The sequence below is a fragment of the Mus musculus genome, chromosome 5 (assembly GCF_000001635.26).
Source record: "Mus musculus strain C57BL/6J chromosome 5, GRCm38.p6 C57BL/6J".
In the NCBI taxonomy this organism is placed as follows: domain Eukaryota; kingdom Metazoa; phylum Chordata; class Mammalia; order Rodentia; family Muridae; genus Mus; species Mus musculus.
The window spans coordinates 35695184-35715257 of record NC_000071.6 but is presented as its reverse complement, the minus strand read 5'-3'; the positions used below and the strand labels follow the sequence as shown (position 1 = coordinate 35715257).

Sequence of the window (20074 nt, the reverse complement as noted above, 5' to 3'; positions counted from 1 at the left end):
CCTCAGGGCTGCACATCTGGGCAGGTATGTGGGAGGGGTGCGATTCATGTGTGTCCCCAAGGTGCGATTCATGTGTGTCACTCCTAAGCAGTCTGGAGGATATACTTGTCCCTCATCCAAGCCTCTACAGCATAGATCTCTTTTCCCTACTCTAGGTGGACTCTCAGGGTCCCATGGGATCCCATCGATGAATCCATGAGTGGACCTGGGACACCTGATGCCCAGCTCATGAGTGAGTGTCAGACTTCCCTCCTTGGGGGAGAGGCAGCTGAAGAAGGTAGCCGAGACTAGTATTCTGGAAGTTTCTGCACTTGTCCTGATTGTCCCCTAAGCCCAAAGAGGAAGCTAGCATCCCTTCTACAATACTCAGGATTACTTAAAGCTCAGAGAGGTTCGGGGCTCAACTAAATTGCCCAGCACCTGGGGAAATAGGCTGGGACTCTTCTCTCACCTCACAGACACAGGAATGTAGCATCTCAAGATACCTCATTGAGTCTGGCTCATTGGGAGACCTTAAGCTTGGCTGGCTGGCTAGACTCTGGTAGAATCTATGAGGTAGGATGGAGGATGGATAGGCTATCTGGCCCTGTCCTGGGCCTTCCCTGTGAGGAGCTGGTCCTGCAGCCTGCCTGTCAGCTCCTGGGGGCACAAGGAGAAGCAGATTTCTTTGTCCCTTTGGAGCCAACTGGTGTTTGGATGGTCCCTGTGTCCGCTAAGTATACACAGGGCCCTGTGGGTGATGGGAGAGCCTAAGATCTAAGGTGCATGAGGCAGAGATCTGTGCCTGGAGGTTGGTGGCCCAGGACAGAGTTCACCAGTGTCTCAGCCTCAGTGGCCCATATGGTATGAGGATCAAACTGCCCTTCTGAGGACCAGCAACCTCCAGAGTCAGGCTTCATTTCACATACCTCTGGCCATGCAGAGACACCAGCATGAGTCTGAGGCTACCCTCTGTGCCTACAGGGCCTCAGCTCTAACCACATAACCTTCTTTCTGCAGGGTTTGGCCTGGCCTCTGCGATAGCTGACTTCCAGGGCTCAGGCCCCGAAGAGATGTCCTTCAGCGTTGGTGATGTCATCGAGATCCTCGGTGCCCAGGTGCCTGGCCTGCCCTGGTGTGTGGGCCGGCACATGGCCTCTGGCCAGGTGGGCTTTGTGAGGACTGGCCTCGTCAGCATGCAGGGCCCGGCATCTGAGTGAGTGGCAGAGGCCCCTTTCCTGAACCCCACACTGCTCCTGCGGGGATCCTGCCACCCTCTGTTAGCCTCTCAGGAACCACCAGCGCGCTGTCCTGGGCAGCTCCTTCCTTCTCCACTGGGCCTGGCTCAGCCTTTCCAGGATGCCACCAGAGGGCACTGTGTGACTGTATAGTGTGCTTATCCGCAGTGTCAGCTCTACAGCTTTGGTGAAAAGGGTCACATGCTAGGTATAGCCTCCAAGGCAGGAGCCTGGGGCTGAGGTAGAGCAGCTGAGCTGCTGTGGTGTGTGGCGTGCCCCTTCCTGTCAAGACTCACTCCCCCTGGCCTGCTCCTCCCTGCCTTCTGCTGAATCCTGCAAGTTCCTGCTGGCTCCTCACCCTTGTCTGTCTCCTGTGAGACACTTGCTGTCCTACTGTGCATCCCACCAGCTCCCATCTGCCTGACCTTAGCTAGTCACAGCCACAGGGACCCAATTTCCAAAACTAGTTGCCTTCCAGTTCCCGGGAGACAGGCATTTTGAAGGTTCTCCGTGTTTACCCTTCAGTATAAAGCCCTGCGAAGCCTCTGGACCCGGTCTCCATGGCCTCCGGTTTCACTTGCCATCAGCCCCCCAAGGCTAGATGCAAGGCAGCTCACCCTTTCTCCGCTCTGAACAGATGCGGGTGACTCCACTGTTATCAGGTTCTTTGGGGGGGGGGCCTGCCAGCCTATAATCCCACCTATAATCACCAGTCCCTGTCCCTGTCCTATCCCCCAGAGAACCCTGTCTGCACCTGCTCCAGGTGAGGGGACTTCCAGGGGAGTGCTCCAGTCCTTTCTGGGCTAACTCTGTACAGATTTGAGCAATGGTGGGTGGCGAGTGTTTGGGGAGTGGACAGTGAGTCTAGCTGAGGCCACCCTTGGTCAGCTCATGGTTTCCTTTGACAGGACCTCAGTCAAGGAGCCTGGAGAGACAGGTGTATGCTCTCTGCTTCTGTCCCCTCTATAGCCATGCCTTCCTCAAACTGGGTTTGCTGGGGACTGGATGCCATATGCAACTCTCAGATGCAGTTTCTAAGGCAGCAGCCATCACTGAGTCCATTTCCTTCTGTACCCTGATTTAAAGCATCCTATCATCTGTCACTTAGACCAGGAGGACACTGGCAGGACCTGTGTGCTGATCAAACTTAGAGCAGCATTTCCTGGTACTCTATCAAAATGTCAGTGTGCACACAGGATGGGGGCACAGTCTGTCTACACGCCTTTTGGGACACCTCCACAGACTCTCCACTCAGCTCCAGTGACAGAATTCTGGGCTCTCCTGTATTGCACAGTGTCACGTCATGGTGACCTCATTAACTCAGCTGTTTCTTGAGAACAGCTGAGTGGCTCGTGACTTATGTCTCAAGGTCTCTCATTACAGAGATAGCACAGCTCTAAGGAGAATGTTTACTCTGTTGCTGGGCCTTTTGACAGATGTGGGGGTCCTTGTGGCTTCAACAGTTCCAAACTTAACAGAAGTCAGGGTTGGAAGAGCACGGATCTGGTCCGTTCTTCCCTGTCTCCCTAGAGTGTTAGAGGTGTTGACATCATCTTTCACAGCAAGGGACTGTACCTACTTCTCTGTCATTCCAGTATTTCTGGTGTCTCTCCTGCCCTGAACCTGGAAGCTTCCAGCTTGGTAACAGCCCAGAGGTTCCTCTCCTGTCTTGATGCGATCTCGGATTTACAGAACAAGAAGAACACAGCCACAACCTGTCCCTTACCTGCTGGTGGCTGAGAACGGTTTCTCACCTTGGTTGCTTTCTCTTCTTTTTCTCTCTTCCTTGTGCTTGTCCTCCGAGCCTTTGAGGATAAGTTATACAAGTTAAGGCCCTTTGCCCCATTGAAGAACTGCCTCTTGAAGCCAGGATCTCAAGTATAACCACAGGACAGGTATCAAAAACCAAGACACCTTGCCACCACGATGTTCACAAGCAAAGATGATTCCAGCACGCATGTCACACTCACTGTGTCACCCGTTCCACCCTAGCAGCCTTCAGTCACCTTTTCCTCTCTTCTGTTTCTGAAGCAGAGGCTCGCTGGGTAGAGACCGGAAACTGCGCTGTGTTTTCTTTGAAGCTTATTAGTTTCACAGTGTCCTGCTGACTTACTCATACAGGCAAAATCGCCTCCTTCCTCTGTCTTCTTCCTTTTGTGCCTCTGACCTTTCCCTGTTTCCTTTGCCTGACTTCATGGCCACATGAGCCCTGTCCTTGTGTTGGGTACTGTGAGAAGGATGGTGGTTTCACAGGGGAGAGTTCAAGTGGGCTTTGAGAATCTGCCTGGCACTCAACCTTCCCAGGATCTTTATAATCTAAATATTTCTATCTCTATCTCTCTACATCCATATATATAGAGAAAGGTCATTTTTTTCATGTGTACGAGTGTTTTGCCTGCCTATGTGTCTTTCTGTACACACATGGATGCTTCATGCCTGCGGAGGACAGAAGAGGGTATGGAATCCCCTGGACTCAAGTTGTAGATGGTTGTGTTTGGAAAACAGACTCAGTCCTCTATGACAGTAACAAGTACTCTTAACTTCTGAGCTCTCCCTCAGGCCCGTTTACAGGCTTTCTTATTCTGGGCTCAGCAAAGGTCCCCTCAAGGGCAGGTTTTGTTTCTGTTTAGTGTCTTCATTGAGGTTGAGTGGGGCCAGCAGTCTGATGGGGGAGAAGATCCAGATCTGACTGTGAAATTTTGTCAAAAAAGACAAAACCACAAGTTGAGCTGTGGAGATAATTGGCTGCTGATTAAGATCCCTGAATCAGAAGTCTCTCCATCCTATGATAGAGAATACAGCTCCCAGGGGGCCGTGGCCTCCGTGAGATAGCAAGGAAATGCAATGGAACGAGCCACCTGGCTCACACAGGAGGGAGACTCAGCTGGCCTGTGGCTCTGTTCCAAAGTCCTGGAAGGACACTAAACTTGGTTAACCTAAAGATGACTTTCTTGGCCCAACTCCATCTGCCCACTCACACTGGGCCTCCTGGGCTTTGAGAAAATTTGTTCTTCTAAATAAGGTGGTTTGCTTTTTATCTTCCTAGCCTGGAAAGTGCCATTTTCCTCAGTGAGGAAGAAAGGTCATTCTTCAGAAGTGAGGGCCACTTCTCAGACGAAGATGCCCGGCGGCTCCTGAGCAGGACATCTGGCACAGATGTGTGCACCACATGCAGCCTGGGTAGGTACAGGGAGTGTGGCACCTCTGGTCTCTCTGTAAGCTGTGGAGACAAGATTGTGCTGCTAAGTCATTTTAACCTAGAGTCTTCCCCCGGGCAGATTCCTGGAAGAGCAGAAACTGGCATAAAGGGTGTGGGCCAAATGTTTTGCAAATGGGTGGAGCCCAATAGTCTGGTCAAGGCCACACATGACTGTCAGACTCTGCCCTCCCTGCCCGAGCTGGGTTGATGTACTATTGCCTTAGTCCCAAGAGAGCTGGACGTGGGCTGGATACTTCTGGCTCTTTCTGAACTCCCTAGGGACCCTCTCTTCCCCTCCCTTTCCAACTATGCAGCCTCCCTCAGGCCATCCTCCAAAGAAGCAGTGAAAGCCACACTAGGGATCAGGGCAAGGCAACCCTGTGTCCTCAGGGTTGGGTACAGACAACAACCTGGCTTAGAATCCAAAGACGGCAGGGACTGGTGACACAAGGAAGTAGTCCTGAGGCTCTGGGTGTTGAAGGAGCCTATGTCCTGTCATCAAGCACCAGATGCAGACACACTGGGCCCTTAGCTTCTGTGGACAGGAAAATGTGGGGCCCCATTATGATCTGACAGCACCTTTACCAGCACTGAGGCTGGTCCTCTGCCTGTGCTGGTCAGACTCACTTCTCCAGCTCAGGCAGAACTGGCTTCATGACTGTTGGTTGGCCTGGGCACTTGACCTCTAGAATTCCAGGACCTAGAACTTCCAAAGGTGGTGCCCTTCCTCTTCTGCACGTTGTTGTCATGCATGTCTTCTTCAGTGCTTTTCCTCATTTGGTAGCTATGGCAACCCAGCAGGCAGTTAGTGCTCACCCAAGTAAGTGGGAATGAGGGTTCAAGTGCCACCCTGGGTGACAAGCAACCTACAAAAGGAGCTCAAGCCGGTTTGTTCTGCTGCTTGGCGTCTGTGCCTGTGCTCGCTGTGAAGCTGACAATGATCACAGGCACCCCCAGTAGGCGTGGGGGCGGGGGAAGGGGCACCCGAGGTAGACATGTGCTCCCTTGCCTGGAGACATCTGAGAACATGGGTTCTCTGGCCCTGATCACCATAGGTGCTAGTGACTACACAGCTTGCATTCACCTGGCCACACGAGGCAGAACACGGGGCACAGGTAGAGGAAGTGACTGTTGCCCTTTTCCCTTTCCTTCTAGACTGGTTAGAAGAAGCTGAGGGCGAACAGCTGGAGCAACGAGGTAGGTGCTCCCCTGCCTGCGGGCTCAGGTCCTCTTCTTATGGCTGAGTCTCGAGGGTGAGCTCAGGTTCACTGGGTGTGAACACCAGACAGAGGTAGCAGCACTGGAGAGCAGGTCGCTGGCCATCAAACGCCACACCTCTGCAGGATGCTGGCGGATGCGGGATGGGTGGCCGGGAGCTCTCCTATTATAACTGCTGGAAGCTTTGGGAACCCAGACTTCTTCTTCAGTGGACCTCCCAAGAAGGCAGAGTCCCCTCCCCTGCTCCAGCCCACACTGCTGTGGGCTCCTTTTCAAGATAGATGTAACTACCCAGATTTCCCACAGTGGACCTGACTATACTACTATAGGAGTATAGTACACTACTACAGGAGTATAGTACACTACTACAGGAGTGTAGTACATTACTACAGGAGTGTAGCAGTTGGATTTAGGGATTGGAGAGCCCTTTTCCCTAACTTAGTCTAAGGGGTCCCTCCCTCTTGGGGTCCATTCCAGAATACCCGTGCAATTGTCCTCTGCAGCTATCTCCTTCACCAGAGGGTCTAAACAGGGGATCTAGAAATGTGAACCCCTGAGGGGCCTGGGATAACCCCAGGAATGTACCTATGTACGCTTAACTGGGATTCAAGGAAGAGGACCAGGAGGAGGCTGGCACTGCTGGGATGGGTCCCAGCCTCCTTCTCTGGGTACAGCGAGCAGAGGCAGATGAGGATGGCGTAGCTTGGGTGGCCCATCCTCTGCCCAGGTCCTGACAGAGGCCCTAGGGCTCCTCCATCTGTCCAGTCAGGAAGGCCCCTGTGGCTGGGGATTTCTAGACCAATCCAATAGGCTTTACAGACTAGGAAAGTCTGGCTGGCCTCAGCCATGCTATGTAGCAGGAGAATCTCAGACACTTGATTTTCCTTCTGCTTCCGAAGTGCTGAGACCAAAAGTGTGTGCTCCCACATCTGGCTCCAGGTTGTCTGGAGCATATATTTTTTAAAGATTTATTTTTATTTTAGGTGTGTGTTTGTCTGCCTGTGTGTATCTACATGACCTGTGTGCCTGCTGTCTATGGAGGCCTGAAAAGGGCATTGGATCCGCAGTGGAACTGGTTGTGGGCTGCCACATGCTGAAAGCTCAAACTATCCCAGGGAACCAGGCCTGTGTCCTCTGGAAGAGCTTATTTTAACGTTCATACTTGAGAGCAAAGCGGCTGTTTAATACCAGTGAAGGATTAACCCCAGAGCCTTTGTTCATTCATTTCCTTCCTAATAACTCCATGTTAGGCCTGTGTTTTTCCCAGTAGGAAATAGGTGTGTGCTTACTCTGCCCTCATGGAGGACTGTGGCTTTGGGTCTACTATACCTGACTGAGGCCCACAAGCAGGCAGTGGTAGATTGTGCTCACTGGCCAATCAGTAAACTGTCCCTGGGATCATTCCCCAAGGAGACTGCTACCACTTTCACATGAGATGGCTGAGGCCAATGACCACAACCTCCCTGCCATCATTGTCTTTAGTTTTGTCTCTCTTTGTGTGTGTGTGTGTGTGTGTGTGTGTGTGTGTGTGTGTGTGTGTGTGTATGTGTGCATGTGTGTGTGTTGCTGAGTACTGAACCCAGGCCACGTGCACATTAGGTACCCTTTCTGTCGCTGAGCTATGCTCCCCATATGGCCTCCCTAGACACCAGCACACAGGTCCCGCAGATAGACATGATGCTTAACTTTATTTTATGTGGCAGCCTTTGAGCCCATGCTGACTACTTGTGCCAATTGGCTGTCGGTGATTTCCTGGCTTCTAGAGTCTGAGGGGCCCACAGAGTCTCACACCTCTGGTTGGAATCTGACTGTGGGCCCGATGGTTAGGTGGCTTTCAGTTCTGTTTGCAAGCCACCCCTCTGCTCTAGCATTCGGGGTCTCTGAAAACTCTGGGCAGGAAGGTTGACAAGAGGAACCAGAACTCTAGTGTTCTGGAATCAGAAAGTGTCGTCCAGAAAGTGGAGCAGCAGGGACATGCAGCTAGTGGAACAGTGGGTGGGGGACAGTGGTGGGGGATACCACCCAGGTCAAGTTGGAACTCAGGGCCACAGCTGATCCAACCTGGCCTTCTGTGACTTCTAGAAATGTCTCTGCCTCACCTGAACCCAGAACCACATGGGACTCTGCAGATGGTAAAGAACATTTTAGAAAAGTGCAAGGCCTGCCCTGACCACCCCGAAGCCCCGGTGTCCTGGAGCCTTGGAGGGGTGTCCAGAAGAGCGAGTTCACTGGACCTTGAGGAGCCCCGCTTCTGCCTGGATCCTGAGGATGACTGGACAGACCCCGAGCCTCTGGACTCACTGCTGCAGGTCCTGAATGCCCCTGGTTATGGGGCCCACTTCCGGAGCCTGTACGATATCTCACTTCCCTGGCTGAGCACCGCACTCTATGGCTTTGATGATGAAGAAGAGCTGGCTGAACGATTGGCACAGGCCCGAGGAGTTGCCAAGAAAGTCGACTTGAGCATGGCCCTGGCAAGGCTCTGCCTCCTGCTGGGGCGTCTGTGTGCCCGAAAGCTCAAACTATCCCAGGCCCGGGTGTACTTTGAAGAGGCACTGGGAGCTCTGGAGGGGAGTTTTGGGGACCTCTCCCTGGTGGCGGCAGTGTATAGCAGCCTGACTACTGTGTACCTAAAGCAGAAGAACGCAGAGAAGTGTGTGCAGGTGGCACCCAAAGCAGCGGCACTGCTCCTGGGGACACCCGGCCACTCCTGCAACGCAGATGCGGAGCTGCTGAAGTATGCGCTGCGCAGGGTCATCTGTGGCCTCAGCCCACAGGCCGAGGCCCGGGCCTGCTTCCTGCTGGCCAGGCACTACACCCACCTCAAACAGCCTGAGGAGGCCCTGCCATACCTGGAGAGACTGCTTCGCCTCAACAGGGATGCAGGGAGCCCACAGGCCTCATGGCCTGAAGACTGTTACCTGCTTCTGGCTGACATTTATGGCCGGAAATGCCTGCCCCATCTGGCGTTGAGCTGCCTCAGAGTGTCCTCACTGTGGACAAGGTGCTCTCTGCCTGGCTCCTTGAGGAGTGTGGACCTGGTACTCCAGAATGTTCCTGGGCCAAACAGCCAAAGGAGGGCAGGTCATAGCCTTCCCTCCCAGATTGCTTACTACCTCAGACAGGCATTGGCCTCTCTGGCTCCTGGCACAGGACAGGCACTGCGTGGGCCGCTCTATGCCAGCCTGGCTCAACTGTACAGTCACCACCAGCAGTACAGCCAGGCCATTGCCTTCATGTCTCAGGCTGCAGAAGCTGACACTGCAGCTGGGGTCCACCCTGTCGTGGACCGCTTGGTGGCCCTCGCCTGGTTGCACATGCTTTGTGGGAACAGCTTAGTAGCCATGGACATCCTGAAGTGCATCTCAGATGCAGCCGTGGCCAATAAGGACCAGGAGTGTGTTATGATGAACATGGTGGCCATGGCCCTGAAGAGGATGGGCAGGACCCGACAGGCTGCTGAAGGCTACTTCCGAGCTCTGCACATGGCCTATGCACAGGGCCACCTGCAGAGCCAGGCAGTGGTCCTGGCTAACTTTGGGGCCCTGTGTCTGCAAGCTGGTGCACGCAGCTTGGCCCAGCACTACCTGCGCGAGGCTGTGGGGCTCTTCTCCCAGGTGCCCAGTGGCGTGTGTGGCCGGGACTTCACCCAGGTGCTCCTGTGGTTGGGCCAACTGTGCACACGCCGGGCCCTCCCGCAGCAGGCTAAGTGCTACTACGAGTGGGCCTTTCTGGTGGCCGTGGAGACAGACCATCTGGAGAGTAAGTACTGACTGACCTTGTTCCCCCTCCACACCTCCTCCTGGGGTCTGCGTGGGTCATGCTGGCTTCTGAGAAAGCATGCCATTCCCCCCTCAGAACACCCTGGGGTGGGAGGCAGGGGACAGAGACCTCCCACTGAGTCATGGAAACCTGGAGATGTTTGCCACTACCTTTGATGCAAACTTCTTCCACCTCTTCCTGCGCTGGGCTAGATGTGAAGGGTGTGCTGAGAGTACCACACTGTAGAACAGTGGTTCTCAACCTGTGGGTCCCGACCCCCTAGTAGGGTGGGGAGGCCCATTGACCCCTTTCACATGGGGTTGCCTAAGACCATCGCAAAACAGATATTTACATTACAATTCACAACAGTAGCAAAATACAGCTAGGAAATAGCAACAAAAATAATTTTGTTGTTGGGGGGTCACCAAGACATGAGGAAGTATATTAAAAGGTTGCAGCATTAGGAAGGTTGAGAATCACTGTTCTAAGGACGCCACAACCCCTTCCTACTGCCCCATCTTGAGGTGGAGGCCCTCCCAGACATAACACGGAGACTTGGGGTCCCACTGAGCTAACACAGCCTGGGGTTCTGTGAGCTGGACCTCTGGTTCTGTCTTCTGCTGCCCTGACCACCTCACATGGCCTCTTCATTAGAAGTCACCAGGTTTCAGAGCCGGTCAGGTTTACCTACAAGGACCTTGTGCAGGTGTAATCCAGGCTCCACCCACAGGTGGGAGGGACCACGTTCTTGCTAGGGCCAGGAGCTGGACAGGAGACAGATGGTCATGGGCAGCTCTACTCCAGCCTGTGGCTTGGGGACACTTCTTTGACTAATGATCTGAGGAAAGGTTAGCCGAGTAGGGAGTGCTGGGGGAGCTGAGGGCGGGGCTGCTGAATCCATTCACTTTGCAGTGTTGAATGGTAAGCCTCAGCTGGGAGAGGGGGCGGCTAAGCATCATCAGGAACCTTAGCCTATGACTTGCCCCCTTTCCCAAGAGGGCTGGAGAACCATCAAGTCTACAGGATGCTCGTTCACTGTGGCTGTGGAAATGGAGAGGAGGTGCGTCTGGTTAGAGTCTGTTCTCTGGCAGAGAACTTGATATACACATGAGGTTTTAAGGACATGGTTTGTGTAAAGGGAGCCACAGAGGAAATCCCTCAGCAGGTAAGGACTTGGAGTTGCAGAGGGTTGTGAGGTGCCATGTAGGTGCTAAGAATCAAACTCAGGTCTTCTGCAAGAGAAGCTAGTGCTCTTGACTTTCGAGCCATGTCTCCAACCCTTAACTTCCAATCCCTTAAACTTCTATGCTTCTGTTTCCTTTGTGTCTCTTCCTTTAACCTCTGGCTATTCGGAAATGGGCAGCTGAACTTTCATGTATCCATGAATTTACTAGACTTTCTACCGTTACTGTTTTCTGTCTGTCCCTCTGTTTGGTTAGCAGAACTAAACAAACCATCCTAGGGTCTCACATGTGCTAGATGAACGCTCTGGAACCGTTCCGTATTCCCAGTCTTCTTTGAGAGAAGTCATCACTAGTTGCACTACCTGGCCCTGAACTCATTCTGTAGTTCTATTTTGCTGCCCTGTAGCCAAAGAACACATTCCCAATGATGTCCATCTTTTTGCATTTCCTGAGACTTGGTCAGTGCCTGGAGTGTGTCTTTAGAGACTGCCCTATGAGCCCTTGAGCAGACCTGAACCCTCAAGACCTGGTTTGCTTATGGCATGGCTAAGCCTTCTGCCTTTGTGTTGATTTCCAAGTTGTCTTGACAGTTGAGAATGCCTCATGGCTCCCAGCCCCTGGCTTTGGGATAGTCCAGTGAGCCATGGTTTGGAGCCTTGCCTCTTGGGTGGAGCCTGGGCTTATGGGTAGAGCACAGCCTGATGTAGACTGACTTTGTTGTCCTACGTGGCAGGCGCCAGGAAAGATGCTGGCTACGTACTGTCTGTGTGTCCGACTATATTGAGCTGCCATTTCCCTGGCCTGATGGCCAGGGTGGAGATGGGGAAGGTGTGGTAAGACAGAAACAAAAGGTGTGGACAGGGCAAACGCCTGGTTAGGATCCACCCCTGGCCTGGCTGAGCTGATCAGCACTACAACCTTCCCTGCTTCCAGTTGATGGAAAGCCCATGGTATGCTTCTCTACAGACCTGCGGCTCTATAGCCTGGCTCTGGGCTTGAGATCTCTGATTTTTGAGGACCCAGCTCAGAAGTGAGGAAGAGAGAGTCATAGAATGGGGCCTTCAGCCCTTCCACACACAGGCACTGGGGTGCCTCAAAGGTGATTGCATCATGACAGTAACACATCCTCCTGCTGTCCCCACCCAGGTCAGTTACAGGCTGTGCAGAAGCTGTGCCTCTTCTACAGCAAGGTGATGCCCAATGAGGTGCGATGTGTCATCTACCACGAGTTCCAACTGGCACTGGCACGCAAGACCGCCAACAAGGTGCTGGAGGGACAGCTGCTGGAGGCCATCAGCCAGCTCTACCTGTCGCTGGGCACTGAGCGGTAAGGGGGCGGGGCACAGAAACCCCGGAGAGCCCCTCCCCTCAGGAACCAGCCAAACCTCAATGCTCCAGGGCTGGGGAGCATGCCATTCATTGTTCATGATATAGGAGTCCCAGCATGGTCCCTGCTCTGATGGGGGACTAGCCCTCCTACCCTTGTTCTCTTGGTTAAACAAGGGTCACCACTACAGTCATTTCAACCTCCCCGTGCCATGGTTGCTGCTGTAATCTGACCCCTACCTGCCTCTAGTCTTTAGTTGTCAGCCTGGGGCCAGGTGGGTGTCCTTCACCCACCAGATGTCCGATGGTGGCCATGTGTTCTCCAGGCTTCTCACCACAGAGGGCAGAGCCAACTAGCTACCCTGGAGCCAAGGCTCAGGGTCATGTTGGAGGTGTGACCTACTGAAGTTCTGGCTAGCCTGCCAGTTGGGAAACTCCTCAGTGTGACACCTCTCCTAAGGCAGGGGGCACCAGAGCAGGGAAGACCCTGTGAGGAAACAGGAGAGACCCCTGTCCTAGCACAGACTCACAGCAGGAACGGTGGCCTGGAGCCAGACTTCTTGGATACATCCCTGGGCTGCTGTCCATCTCCCCTGGAGCATGTTGTAGTTTCTCAGCCCCACCCAGGCCTCAGGGCCAGCCGCTGCTGAGAGCAGTCCTCTGTAACACTGCAGTATATACAAGTTTAAGAAGCCCTGGTGAATGATCTGAATTCTGCCGTATGCCAATATCTCTCAGAGAATACAGACTGTGTGTTAGGGTTTCTATACCATGACCACAAATAACTTGAGGGAAGAAAGGGTTTATTTTCATTTCCATTTCTATATCATAGCCCATCATTGAGGAAAGAAAGGGCAGGAACTCAAAACACAGCAGGAAGCTGGAAGCAGGGGCTGATGCAGAGGCCATGGAGGAGTGCTGCTTACTGGCTTGCTCAGCCTGATTTCTTAAAATGCCCAGGACCACTAGCCTGGAAGTAGCTCTGCTTACAGTAAGCTGGCCCTCACACATCAATCAAGAAAACATACTGTAGGCTTACCCACAGGCCAGCCTGGTGGGGACATTTTCTCAAATGAGACCCCCTTTTCCCAAATGACTCTAGCTTATGTCAAGTTGACATACAGCTAGCCATTACTGGCTGGATTCAGCATGCTGGGGTTGATGGCACATAGAGGCCTCCTTACACATAGCTGCCCTGTCTTCCCTCGGAAGAACTGCCTTTGTCTTTCCATGCTGTGACTGGGTGCCTGGGGCAGGACATGGTGCTGCCCACGGAGGATTCCTTCAGGTCCTGACCTTCCAGGCCGTTCTGTAGGCAGATCCTGTTCTGATGCCTGTGTCTGACCCCAGGGCCTACAAGTCGGCTCTGGATTACACTAAACGGAGCCTGGGGATTTTCATCGACCTGCAGCAGAAGGAGAAGGAGGCACGCGCCTGGCTGCAGGCAGGGAAGATCTACTATATCCTGCGTCAGAATGAGCTGGTGGACTTATACATCCAGGTGCGCTCAGTGCTGGCAGGGTGCACTGGCTCCCTCCCTCACCACCCAACCCACCTATCTACCCACCCACTGCCCTGCGCCCACCTGCTTATTGACCTAACTGTCTACTCAGCCATTTATTCTGCCCTCTCACCTATCCACCCATCTACTCACTCACCCGTTGACCCACCAGCCATCTATCCACCCATCCATCCTTTCATCCACCTACCCACTCATCCATCCATCACATCTCCTCTTCACTACACATTCATTTGTCCACCCACCCACCTGTGCATCCCCTCATCCACCCATATGCCCATCCACGTGTTCTCTTCACCCGCCCATCACAGTTGTGCACCTTCCCACTCTGGCTTCCTCAATTCCCCTCCATGCCCAGCCTCTCTGATAACCATCTGAGCTCCCCGGGCAGAAGGTGGGCCCCCGCATAGTACCCACCCTTGTCAGTACATAGCAAGTGCTTAGTGTACGTAGGAATGATGTGTCCTCTCAGCTTGCACACAGAAGAGCTTGCTTCGGCAATCTGGACAGATGAGGAGCACAGGCGTGGCATGGTGAAGTGAGGATCTAGGATCCAGGAGCCCAGGGAAGGGCCATCTGACTGGAGATCAAGCAGCTTTGAGCCAGGGTGGGGAGCTAGCGCCACCTGCTGGGAGAGAATATCAAGGTCCTGCCTAGAAGCTGGAGCGAGGGTGTATTTATTATCTCATCACTGAGCAGATGTTTTTTGTGCACCTACTCTGTACCAGGCATTGCAGGCATCCCTGAACACAGCAGAGAAGCCCCAGCCTCAGGCTCTGTCTTGTAGCACTGATGGGAGAGAAGTGGGTATGGATGGGTCAGGAATGAATAGGATATGGTGGGAAACCACAGGAGGGGCAGCCAGCTGTGATTCCAACATAGTGGGCAGGTCAAAAGCCAGGCCCGAGTGCTTCCCTGCTCACCCGGGCAGCCCACACCTGCTAGGCTCTGGGGATGCAGCTGAACTGAAACTTCCTAGCTCTCTGGTCCTGAAAGCTCCTCTCCTCAGAGCCACAAACCCACAGGGACAGAGGGAGGTTGGTGTCTCCAAGTGTGAGACCCATGTCTCAAGAGACACGGCCTTTCCAGAAGGTACAATCTCTAGAGAACGTCTGGTTCTTACAGGTGGCACAGAATGCAGCCCTGTATACTGGGGACCCCAAGCTGGGCCTGGAACTGTTTGAGGCAGCAGGGGACATTTTCTTCAATGGGACCTGGGAGCGGGAGAAAGCTGTGTCCTTCTACCGGGTGAGTGGCCACTCTATGTGGGGGTAACCCCAGCTCCCAGCCTGGGATGTCAGAACAGAACCAACCTCTGTCCCATGGAAAGACCAAAGGGAGGTGACAGTTCCTCACACACATGTGGGCTTAGGAGGAATTTTGCTTGGTGGGTACTGCAGATACCTAACCTCAGTATATGAACAGGACCGGGCACTGCCCCTGGCTGTGACTGTAGGAGACCAGGAAGTGGAACTGCGCCTGTGCAACAAGCTGGTGGCCCTTCTGTCCGCGCTGGAGGCACCCCAGGAGGGCCTGGAGTTTGCCCATGAGGCCTTGGCACTCAGCATCACCCTAGGTGAGTCCTCAGCCCTCAGCTCTGCTTGGCCTCCAGTCCCAGGTGTGGAGGCTTGGCTTCTCCCATCTCCTGCGGGAACAGCTCAGCAGCTCTGCTGAGCCTGCAGTGCCTAGCCCACGGCTGAGCACAGAGCGGGCAGGGACTTAGGAGAGAGCAAAGCTCGGGGGCTTTCTCTGCTTCTTTCTCTTGCTGGGACCACATGCCGGCCCGCTTGCCCTGCTTTCCACACGGAGGGGCGGGCGGCAGGGGTGGGGGGGACTTGGACTTGTGTAGGTTGTCCTCGGCCTGCCTGCCTTACTGGGTAGTGTCCTCACACCTGCCCCTCCACCTGCACACCCCCCTCCCCCAGGTGACCGCCTGAATGAGCGAGTGGCCTACCACAGGCTAGCCACCCTGCACCACCGGCTGGGCCACGGGGAACTGGCTGAGCACTTCTTCCTCAAGGCCCTGTCACTCTGCAGCTCGCCCCTGGAATTCGATGAGGAGACCCTGTACTATGTGAAGGTCTACCTGGTGCTGGGTGACATCATCTTCTATGACCTGAAGGTGGGCAAAAAGGGTTGGGGCTCAGCCTGGGGTACATTCATTGCTCTGTCTGAGTGCGGGGAAGGGTGGGGGCTCAGCCTAGGGTAGAGTCATTGTTCCACCTGAGTGTGGGGTCTACACTGTAGTCACTGTCTCCCAGCAATGGCCTCACGTTCTCTTGGAGCCAGACCTGACTCTGAAAAGTCAGCGAGGTCGGCAGACAGGACTACCCTCTTGTGCTGGTCAGACTTGGCCCTCTCATGTAACAAACAGAAGGCAGAGGGCACCATATTTTCCCAGCAGTGGGAAAGGCACTAGGAAGCTTCCTGAATGCGGTGATTTCTCCCAAAGGAATGGAAAGAGACAAGGACATGTATGAACATTGACCACTCACATAGCAGAATCCAGCCCATACCATGGTGCCTCTTCCAGGAAGCCCACCCAGGATGTCAGCCTTTGTCCACAATTCCTTACTGGAATTCCATGGCATTGCCTTTCCTAGTCACCTAGGAGGGATGGGTGGAGATAATAGCATCCTGCCTCATAGTGAAGGAAACTCAGGTTCAGGAAGGGGTACACTGATCCTAGCCTGCCTCTCTGAATCCTTGCTGGTCACAGCTCAGGCACAGGTGTGAATCCAGGCTATCACACAGGTGCATGCGCACACACTTTGGCTTCCCACATAGCTGAGTACCCTCTCCTCCAGACCTTCTACCTGCTGAGGTGCTGGGTACCTCTCATGCTTCCTCATGTCACAGAGTGAGCCAGGGAGGGATGGCCTTAGGCCCAGGGGGAAGAGTACCTACCATCTGCTGTATGTGGTCCACTCTGTTCTTGGGTCCTGGCTCTGTGGGGCTGGTACAAAGAAGACATTGTTAGATCTTGGACTTTGTTGCCAGCTGAGGAAGATGTCCCAGATGTGGAAGGGGGGAAGGCAGGCTGGGTGGGGTCTCAGGAGATTGCTGTGAGGTGTGTCCAGGGGCAGTTTGCATCCTACTAGAATGCTGAGTTTGAGGCAAAGATGACCTTGACCTGAGAGTGGCTGGGGGTGGGGGTGTCACACCTCATCTTAGGTCCCAGTGATGTGGGCCACATGTACACACTCAACAACAGGGGCCCAGGAATTCCCCAGAGCTAGTGAGGCCCGGCTGTCCCAGGAGACCCACCTCCTCCTGGGAATGCATTGTACACTCCCTGAGTGACTAGAAGTAAGGCAAGGTCAGATACAGACAGCAGAGAGGCTCAGGAGAGAAGCAGAGGCCATGGCAGGTCAAGGCCTTAGGCTCTGGGATCTGGGAGGACGGAGGGAGCTTCAGGAAAGGGACGACGTGGATGTGTGCACAGGAAGGAACTGAGGGGTGGCCATAATGCTGTTCCAGGTCATCTGGGTCTCTGGATCACACTTGGGTGGGACTTGGAGCTGCTCTGAGCCAGCACCCAAGCTGGTGTACCCTTAGTGGCAACAGATTTAAAAAGCAATGTCCAGCTGGGTGGTGGCCGTGCATACCTTTAATCCTAGCACTCAGGAGACAGAAGCAGGCGGATTTCTGAGTTCAAGGCTATCCTGATCTACAGAGCAAGTTCTAGGACAGCCAGGGCTGCACAGAGAAACCCTGTCTCCAACCCCCCCCCAAAAAAGAACAAATACATGGGGCTCAGTGGTTAAGAGCACTGACTACTCTTCTGGAGATCCTGAGTTCAATTCCGAGAAACCACATGGTGGCTCGCAACCATCTGTAATGGAGTCCAATGCCCTCTTCTGGTGTGTCTGAAGACAGTGACAGTATACTCACATAAAATAAATACTTAAAAAAAAAAAAGAACAAAAACAACAAAAGATCTCCAAACACAAAGACCAGAAATCTCCAGCCATGTTGGGGGAAAAGGCTAAGCTTTGGCTGTGACTCAGTAAGATGGGATATCCCCATAGTATCCTGATGCGGCTCTGTTGGTCCACCATCATGGTGGGTTGTGTATGAGAGGGATACTGGGACCATGTAGTCCTTGGAGGTCACTCAAAGTATTTCCACGCCCACTGCTGCTGGTTATGAGTAGATATACCAGAGTGACCCTGAGATCGTGTCGTCCGTGGGGGGATGCTCCAGGCACCCCACCCCCACTCCGGTGAGTTGGCTTAGCACAGTCCGACATATCTGCCCACAGGACCCGTTTGATGCAGCTGGGTATTACCAGCTGGCACTGGCAGCAGCCGTGGACCTGGGCCACAAGAAAGCCCAGCTGAAGATCTACACCCGCCTGGCTACCATCTACCACCACTTCCTCGTGGACCGTGAGATGTCCCTCTTCTTCTACCAGAAAGCAAGGACCTTTGCCTCAGAACTGAACCTCCGCAGGACCAACCTGGTGCCCCAGCGCTTCTGTGGCCGGGCACCCTGGCTGGCCCCTGGCCACCCATCCTGACAACCTGAGAAGGGGCATATACAAGGGGACTCTTCCTCTTCTTGGGGTGTGGGCAACTTATTATTATTATTATTTTGCTGAGGGTTGGGGGGAACTGAAGGACCAAACAGTAGTAAATATTTTTCAGCAACTCTGGTATCTTCTAGGTGTGTGATATGCCTCCCCAGGAGCCCAGGCTGTGCCCCATTCCCAGCCCCATGACCCATCCTTTTCTGGACCCACACTGCAGCCTAGCCCCACCTTGTCTGCAGTGAGGACTGAATCCAGCAGCAAAGCCTTCTGCTGGCTCTCTCATGGTGTGGCCTTGGCAAATCAGTTACCTCCGTCCTCTATTCCATTGTCTCTGAAAAGGGAAGGTGTTGGGAGCCCCCTCAGCTGGACCTAAGGTGACCTCTCCTCTGCTCTCTTGTGTATATGACACAAGCCTGCATCGTTTATCCTCACAGTACCTGCCTGAGAGCAGTTCAGGACATGATGGCCTTCGTTGGCAGTGGGAGATGTGGGGACCCAGATTATCCATTACCACACAGCAAGGAGGAACTGAGCCCCAGAGTCAACCAAATACAGTGACCTCCCTGCCAGCCTGCCCGGAAGGACATGTCACCTTACACCTTGAGTGCAGCTTGAGAATCTCTTCATCCCTGATGATGTCAGGAGAGCCACAGGCCTGGTCCATGTGATGGCCTCAAGGCCACCCTCCCCAGCCCTGCGATTGCCTGCTCTCCTCTGGCCTCTGCTGTCACCTAGTCCCTAAGACCTCTGGAGTCTCCAGCCCAGGAAATGTGGTTCAGGTCATTCCTTTGTTAATCGGGGACACCATGGCACGGGGCGGCGGGGCTGTAAGTGGCCTGTAAGTGCTCCAAGCCCCTCCTTCAGTCATGTTTAAATAAGTGAAATTTCTTACTTTAATGGCTTCTGATGGCACTGAGTGTCACAGTGTCCCAAAGCTCCCATGTATCCCTGAACACTGTCCTCTCCCCAAGTCAGGCAGGAACTGGGGTGTCCACTCCACACCTTGCTAAACACCAAGGAGTCTTGTTCACCTTTCAAAGCCCTCCTGAAGCAGATGCTTCTACCTGTCTCCCCACCAGGGATGGGCAGAGAACTTTCCAGAACCAGTTCCTCCCCCACCCAAGCCCTTTGCCAGCTGCTGACCATCCCATTCTTGGGAGGGTTGGGCCACAGGGGGAGGGGTGCTGAAGATAAAAGGTAGTGATGACCTACTCTGGGTTCAGCCAGAGTTGTCATGGTAACTAAGGACCAGTCTGCCAGTCTGCAAGTTGTCAGCCACTAGGTGTCCTCAGCTGCCATCTACCTCAGGTTGCGGGGCCTTTGGGAGATAAATCTCTCTGAGCCCGGGTAGGTCAGCACAGAAACAAAGCGGCTGCCTTGGGGCTGAGGTGAGACTTGCTCGAGGTGAGGGTGTTCTGAGAGCTCTACTGTGCTCCCTGGGCTGGCCCTGCCACAGTGCTGTTTCCTATTAGGATGCTCGTGAGCCCAGGGCATCCCAAAAGCCTTACCATGCTGTACCAAGGTTAAGTAACAAATGACACTGTCTTAACCTCTCAGACCCTCTGTGTCATTGTCTGTAACTGAAGTAACCCAACCTTGAGTTTTTGCAAATGGCAGGAGGAAGACAACGTGGGGACAGAGTCGCCAGCAGAATCTCTGCCTAGGCAGAACGGGGTGGTAGAGGCTGGGGCCTGGTGCACTCCTTACTGCTCTCCCATTAGCATGGGTCTAGGATATCCTGTGGCTTGCCGAAGGCTGCAGCAGCCTACAGACCCATTGCTCAGAAGCCGAGCTTTAGAAGGAGGCCCAGTGTCTCCCAAGTCTATGCAACTCCCTTCCTTCACACATGGCCTGACTCTGAGGCCATGAGCCCCACTGCAGTAGGGCTGTTTCACTCTCTTGGGAGCACAGTTACCCTGCACCAGCTTGTCCCAGGACAGATACATGCAGGTGTCGAAGGAACTGAGTAGCTTGGGGGTCAGGATCACAGGGATCCTCTGTGTGACCTGAGCCAGAGCTTCAGGTTGCTTTAGTGGGCAAACGGCACCCACTCGGCCCTTCCCTGCTCTCCGTGACACCTCTACAAAGCCAGTCCTTTTGGTCACATATGGGTTG

General features: G+C 53.9%; 1 protein-coding gene across 4 annotated transcripts in view; it reads left to right on the top strand.

Moving 5' to 3' along the window:
- Positions 1-18078, top strand: part of Sh3tc1 (SH3 domain and tetratricopeptide repeats 1) — a 42808-nt gene extending 24730 nt beyond the window's left edge. For 2 of the 4 annotated variants that reach the window (NM_001359895.1, NM_194344.2), the window contains exons 8-18: positions 156-232; positions 1000-1195; positions 4264-4397; positions 5572-5613; positions 7717-9396; positions 11727-11907; positions 13257-13407; positions 14551-14673; positions 14851-15001; positions 15351-15547; positions 17690-18078. In NM_001359895.1, coding sequence (NP_001346824.1) covers positions 156-232; positions 1000-1195; positions 4264-4397; positions 5572-5613; positions 7717-9396; positions 11727-11907; positions 13257-13407; positions 14551-14673; positions 14851-15001; positions 15351-15547; positions 17690-17947 — 3190 coding nt within the window. In that variant the 3' untranslated portion in view covers positions 17948-18078. The remainder of the gene's footprint in view (positions 1-155; positions 233-999; positions 1196-4263; positions 4398-5571; positions 5614-7716; positions 9397-11726; positions 11908-13256; positions 13408-14550; positions 14674-14850; positions 15002-15350; positions 15548-17689) is intronic. The other 2 variants (XM_006503904.3, XM_006503905.3) reach the window with 2 other exon arrangements.
- The last annotated feature ends 1996 nt before the right edge of the window (positions 18079-20074 follow it).